This window comes from Tenrec ecaudatus, chromosome 4, assembly GCF_050624435.1.
Source record: "Tenrec ecaudatus isolate mTenEca1 chromosome 4, mTenEca1.hap1, whole genome shotgun sequence".
Classification (NCBI taxonomy): domain Eukaryota; kingdom Metazoa; phylum Chordata; class Mammalia; order Afrosoricida; family Tenrecidae; genus Tenrec; species Tenrec ecaudatus.
The window spans coordinates 69,854,445-69,860,817 of NC_134533.1; the positions used below are offsets into that span (position 1 = coordinate 69,854,445).

Genomic DNA, 6,373 nt, shown 5'->3' on the forward strand with positions numbered 1-6,373 from the left:
ACCTCCCTCAATCTGGCATGGGCCTTATGTCCTCCCATGCAGCCCCCACCCCCATGAGCCTCCTCTCCTCAACGCCCTCCTCCGCTCCAGCCACCCAGATATCTGCACGGGTGTCTCTCGATGTCCTGTGTCCCTTCTCAGTATCTCAGTCACTTCCCACCCCTCTCTGAGTACCGGTGCCCTCTCTGGACACTGATGCCCCATCTGAGGGATGGCCTAGAAGCAAGGTCAAGGCTGAGCGTTCACAGCTCCAAAAGGGGGAGAAGGGCTTCGGGGGACTTTGGCACCCTGTATAGTTGCTAACTGGCTCCCGGGAAATCATTCTGCCCACTAGGAGGGAGACTGAGGGCTGGCTGGGTGGGAGATGCCCCAGACTCTTCCCATATCCTCATTTCTTGCCACTCCAACAACCTGCTGTTCTTTCTCCCTTTCACACACACACTCATACACACCAGACAAGCTCTGTGCACGCTTCCCTCTCCCTCCCCCACCCCCCTGCACCCCGAGGCAAGCTCTTACCAAGATGGTGGCAGCCACAGCCCCGGCCTCCTTGTCCACCAGCGGTATGACCAGCACTGAGGGGGAGAGGGCAAGGAGGTGGTCCTGTGCGGCCAGCGGGGCTCAGAGACCGAGCCGGACCCAAAGGGGAGACGAAGACGCACAAAAAGAGGCTGGTACCAAGGCACAGAGAGACCCAGAGAGAGGGCTCCTGAGGGGCAACAGCCCCTGTACAGAGGGGCAGGACGCGACCTCACTCGTGAACACCCCATGCTCCTCCCTGCAGCCCTAGGAGCTGAGCGCCCTGATTTCACAGATTAGCCAAGTGAGGTCCCGAAAGGGGAAGTGACTTGCCCCAGATCACACAGCAAGTCAGGTCTCCTGACTCCCCGTCTTGTGCACTTTCCACATGGAGACAGAGGACAGAGACCTAGAGAGACTGAGACACCAGGCAGAGGGGAGATGTGGCACACAGAGGGCTTGGAGGAGAAGAGAGAGAAAAACAAAGATGGTGACAGAGACAGCGTGGCAATGACCCCTCATCTAGCCTGGAACAGACACAGGCACATGGGAGCCGTGGCCACTGGGAAGTGAGCCCTGGGAGGGACCGAGCCCCGGACATTCATGGTCTCCTTTGATCCTCCTGGCAGCGTCCCCTCAATCAGTACTCTCCTTCCCAATTTACAGATCAGGACACCGAGGCTTAGAGAAGTCAGTAGCACACGAAAGAGAGAGAGAGAATTAGCTGGAGGGGTTGCCAGAGACACACAGCAAGAGAAACAAGGAGACAGCAAGATAAAAGCAGAGGGACAAACAGACATGACTTGGGGACCCCGGCCACAATCCCTCCCTGCCGCTGCCCAGCTCCAAGCTCTTACCTTGGGTGTTGGGGGCCAGTGGAGCCACCAGTTTGGCCAAGGGCTTCCCTGGCAAGTCCGAGGGGCCCAGTCCATGACAGGCTAGCCGTTTCCGGGAGGTCACAGCCTCTCTGGAAAAAGGACAGGACCCCACCTCTCAGACCATGCACTGAAGAGGCGCAGGCCCAGGACTGTGGCCATGTAGTAGGCTGGATCCTGCAACATCTGGGACGGTCTGGACAAGTTTGCCTGCTGCAGGTTGGACTCAAGGAGGGCCAAGTGGCCAGAGCCACCGGGAAAGGCCCAGGCAAGGGCCAGGACAGATCACCAGGCAACAACCAGAGCCAAGCAAAGGACAAGGGCTCCAGCCAGCCTGCGCCGACTCCAGCCCGTCAGCCATTATGTGACTCGTACTTAGGCCAGTGTCCTAACTCCTCTGGGCCTCTCAGAGAACACTGGGGTGGGGAAGGATGAAATTATAACTATAACCACCCCCAGGAAAGAATTATAGAGCAACTTGGGGTGTTAGCCGGGGGAGGGGGGCATGAGAGTTCATCTTCCCAAACAAAGTCAATGATGCACTGTCTAAGCAATTTACGGAGACTAACCCGGGATTCCCATCAAAGCTAGCAATCCGGCATTCTCACCATCCCCATTTCCAGAGGGAGAAAGCGGGGCACAGAGAGGTTAAGTAACCCGTCCAAGGTCAGACAAGCTAAATAACTCGGGTACAGCCAGACTTTGAACCCAGGCAACTTGGTACCAGAGCCCATACTTTTTACCACTTGAACCTTCTCAAAGAGCTGAGGGCGGCTGGTCTGAGCGCCTAGGAGGCCAAAGGCGAGTGCGTGCGTGCGGATGAGAAGTGGGGACGTAGCAGGGCGGGCTAGAGTGGGAACAAGGAGTTTCTCTCTGTCCCCATCACAACCCCGATCTCTCACCCCTCCTGCTTCATTATGTGTGTGGCTGTTCACCAAGTGTCACTCCCTGATGATGAATTCTCCCTAGCCCCTCATCCCTCACAGGGCCGCCACTCCACGTAATTGGCTTTGTAGGAACTGCCTGGCCTGGACCGGGGAGGGCGGCGGGTACAGGGGGAGAAGGGAACGTGCTGGGACACAATGCCAGCATGTGAGATTACTGAGGGGGCACTGAGGAGAGACAGGGTGAGCTGCAATTCTCCAAATCAGGAGGCCACACCCACTAGGGAAACTGAGGACCCAAGAGCCTGAGCATCTCATTCGGGGTTCCACAGCAGCCAAAATCTGACCTGCTCATGGAACACCCCCACCCCCCCACTTTCAAAGCTAGCCCTTCACAGCTCCTGGAATGCTGGGGTTCAGCTCTGTGCTGCCTGTCACCCCAGGAAGACTAGGGACCGAGGGTAGCACGAAGACCACAGAGTCACAATTCCCAGGAGTGCACTGGTGACGGCTGAGGCTGGCCTTGGTGACCCTTAGTCAAGACTCCCTCCTGGGGACCCCATGGAGCCATTTAGTCTCAGATCACCTGGTTGTGAGGAATCCACAGGGTGGCGCTGCTCCCCGTGCTGTGCTGCTGGTCAGTGAGCACTTCAGCCTCACCCCAGGGACCCCTGACTCCCCACTCCCCACCTCCCACCCATCTTTCCTGGAGGAACTTAAGGGGAATTTGTCCTCCGATTTTTTTGGTTTTGTGCAAAACTTCCTCCTTCTGCCTGGATCAACCCAACGTGCCCTAGAAGCCTCCCCCAGACCCCATCCCCTTGCCCCCCAACCCCGCACAGGTACCTCCAAAGGCAACCCAGGTCATTCTGAGCTCACTGTCCCCACCCCACCCCTGAGTGACACACCCACCCCCTGGGTTCCATTTGGCTGAGCCATAAATTATCCTCCATGTGTCCCTATTCCTCCTCTGCCCCCTTCTCTGGTTGGGGTCACCTCTGTGTCTCTCCCCTGCCTCCTGCATCCTGCTGGGGACCCTGAAAGCCCTTCTCCTCCCCAACAGATCAAGTGCAAGCTTTTTACTCAGAAGTCCTCCTTATGGGAGTGGGCTCCTTAAAGAGCCTTTTCTCCGGGTCCTTCTGGATCTAGGTGCTGCACAGAGGGGCTGGGGTGGGGAGTGGTGGGGGGGGGGGGGTGGATGCATGCTGACTCTGACTCGGAGGCTAGCATGGTGGGGAGTCCAGGCAGGAGGGCTCTGACTACAGGAAGGAGAGCAGGTCCTCGCCTGTGGGAGTCGGGGAAGGCTTCCTGGAAGAGGCCGCATCTGAGTTGAGGCACTGGAGGTGGATGGGAAAGGAGGCACAGGCAGCCTGCACAAAGGCTCCAGGAGAGAGAGCAGGTGTGTCTGCTGGACAGTCCAGCCGTGAGGAGGTCAGTGTGGCTGGGCAGCAGAGAGCGAGGCTGGAGAGTGGCCAGGTGCCTGAGGAGGTAGGCTGACCCAGGGGAGGGACTGGGAGTAGAGGTGGGGGGGGGGGCGGGGGAGGCAAACGGAAGTCACAGGTAAGCCTCTCACAACACAGGAAACACACACTGGCCCACACACCATGACGGGCTGCTCCCCTCCTGCCTTCTGAGACAGAGGAGGGACACACTGGGCAGATGAGCCTGAGCAGGACCCAGAGCCCCCAGCCAAGTGCTGAGGCTGCTACTGGGTCTCAGCCTCAAGAAGCCCCTCACCTTGGCACCTTGCTCCACAACCTGCCCTCCCAGGTCCTGCACAGGAGGGTGCCAGGCAAGGCCCCTCTCAGAACTTCCTCTCTTCCCCATCCCTCCTTCCCCCAGCCTCCCCCAAACTTCTGTCCCCCAGACAGGGCATTCTCAGACCAAGCCTTAGCACCCACACATGAGGGTGGGGCTCTGTACTGCTTAGAACCTCTGGTGGCTCTCCCTCAATTCAGAGTCCCTCCCTGTCACCTCCCCTCTCTCCCGCCTCATTTTTCTGGCCTGGGTCTTGCCTTCCAGGCTAGTGATGGGAGGGGTAGGGATCCATCCCCCCCAGCCCTCCCCCCCCCCAGCCAGCTGTCCCAGCTGAAGACCCAGGTGCTTAGATAGTCATCGACAGACCCATGAAGATAAAGACAGATGGGCAGAGATGGAAGACAGGAATGGGTGTGGGTTTTATGACTGCTCCTTCCCTTTAACAACTATTTGTTCAGTGGAGAAAGGGTGGAGGGAAAGGCTGTCTGTAATCTGGGTGATGTCCTGGAAGGTGCTAAGTGCCCAGGCCCCTGGGCTGCTCTCTGAGGCCCACATCCTGCTCTCAAACCAGCTTTGCTGAGACCCCACCCCCTGGTTAAGCCCTATCCCCACACTGAGATCCTCCCCCTTTCAGAAACAGGCCTGGTCCCTCTTTCCTCTCCCTCTTCCACAATGTGAGAATCCAGACAGGGGAACACACTGTGCCCTGGGTCCCCCGAGACAAGCCAGAGGGACAGGCAGACATTGCACTGAGTGGAAACCAGGCCAACGCTAAAGAAGAACTTTCTTAAAGTTGGGCCCTGGGTCCCCCAGCATCCGAGGGTTGGGGGGAGGTCGGTTCTCAGCTGAAAGGCTGAGATTGTGCAGCAGCTCTCAGCAGCCTGGAGTCAGGAACTCTGAGGTGGCAGAAGGCAACGTAGGAAGAAGAAACAGGCTGGGAGAGCAAGTGGGGGTGGGGCACTGCCAGGAAGACCCTTCCTCCAGGCAGCCACCTCCAATCCTCTCCAGCCCTGAGACACACACATACACACGCCCCTCAGACAAGGCCTTTCTAGAAGGGGACTGGAGGCCCAGAGCAATCGATTGTGTGGGACTGGGAATGTGTCCATGCTGTCCCAGCTCTGGGGGCTTCCCCTCCCACCTCCTCAGCAGAAGCCCAGAGGCCAGGGCCAAGTGTGGGCAGACCCGTCCCTGCCTGGATGCCTGCTCTGACTATGGGCACCTCTTAGGTGACAGAGTAGTGGGGCTTGGAGGAGGGCTGGGCCTCGGAGAAGTACCCTGTGGATTGGCGGAGACTGAGATGGAGCGGAAAGGGCTGCTGAGGGAGGGACTGCAGGAGCCTGCACAAGGAGGCAGGGAAGCCTAACTCCTCCTCGGTCTAGGAGGGGGACAGTGGGAGGGGGATAGGTCCTGCCAGGACCCTCTTAACGCCCACTGTGGTCCATCTCCACCCTGCTTTTCCTCTCAGCCCATTCTCTGTCGCTTCCCCTTGGGCCTTCTCTGTCTTTGTCACCCAGACTCACTGAGTACCTGCTGCTGCAGCTTGCCAGTGGCCCCACCTCAGCTCCCCTGGGAGAGCACCCCCACACCCCAACACCCTGAGCCCTGCCAGCACCTCAGGCACCACCTCCGCTCCGACCTAATGGGCCCAGAGCCGCAGAGGTCACCACTGGGAGGACCCTGCAAACAGCCTGCTGGTCTGATAGAAACAGGGGGTCCAGGTCGGAAGTCCGTTTCCCCAGGCCTCCCGATGAGCTCCTCTCCACCACGGCGCCCTGAGGATGAGCTGTGCACTTGACACTTCCAAGCTCACCCAAGCTCGGGGCGGTGTTAAAGCCCCAAACCACCCTCACCGCCACCAACTCAGTCCTGACTCAGAGTGACCCATGGGGCCGGGTAGAGCTGCCCCTGTGAGTTTCTGAGACTGCAGCTCTTGGAGGGAGTCGAAAGCCTCATCTTTCTCCTGGGGAGCGGCCCGTGGTTTTGAACAGCTAACCTTGCAGCTAGCAGCCCAATGTGTGACCACTATGCTACCAGGGCTCCTCCTGGTGGTGTTAGGTGCTGTCAAGTCAGTTTTAATGAGGCGGGGAGACCAGGGGTCTTTCCACCCTGGAACTGGTAGCACTTAACCACTGCACCAACCAAGGTGCCTTTAAACCATGAGAGCAAGTCGAGCTAGGCCCTGTCTGACCTCGATTCCAGGGCTCTCACCTCTTCCACATGCCAAGGTCTCAAGCTCTGCGTCTGCTGGACCCTCCAAGAGAACAGGCTCCAACCCCCCAAGGCCCCTAGCAATCCACAGCCACAGCTGTGGGGTGGGCAGGCAAAGGAGACCGA

The 6,373-nt window shown here is 58.8% G+C and overlaps 1 protein-coding gene across 1 annotated transcript in view; it reads right to left on the reverse strand.

Annotated features, from left to right (window-relative positions):
* PDE2A (phosphodiesterase 2A) overlaps positions 1-6,373 on the reverse strand; it is a 99,240-nt gene that overhangs the window by 20,793 nt on the left and 72,074 nt on the right. The window contains exons 5-6 of the mRNA XM_075548655.1: positions 1,377-1,486; positions 520-575 (exon numbers count right to left, since the gene is read on the reverse strand). Coding sequence (XP_075404770.1) covers positions 520-575; positions 1,377-1,486 — 166 coding nt within the window. The remainder of the gene's footprint in view (positions 1-519; positions 576-1,376; positions 1,487-6,373) is intronic.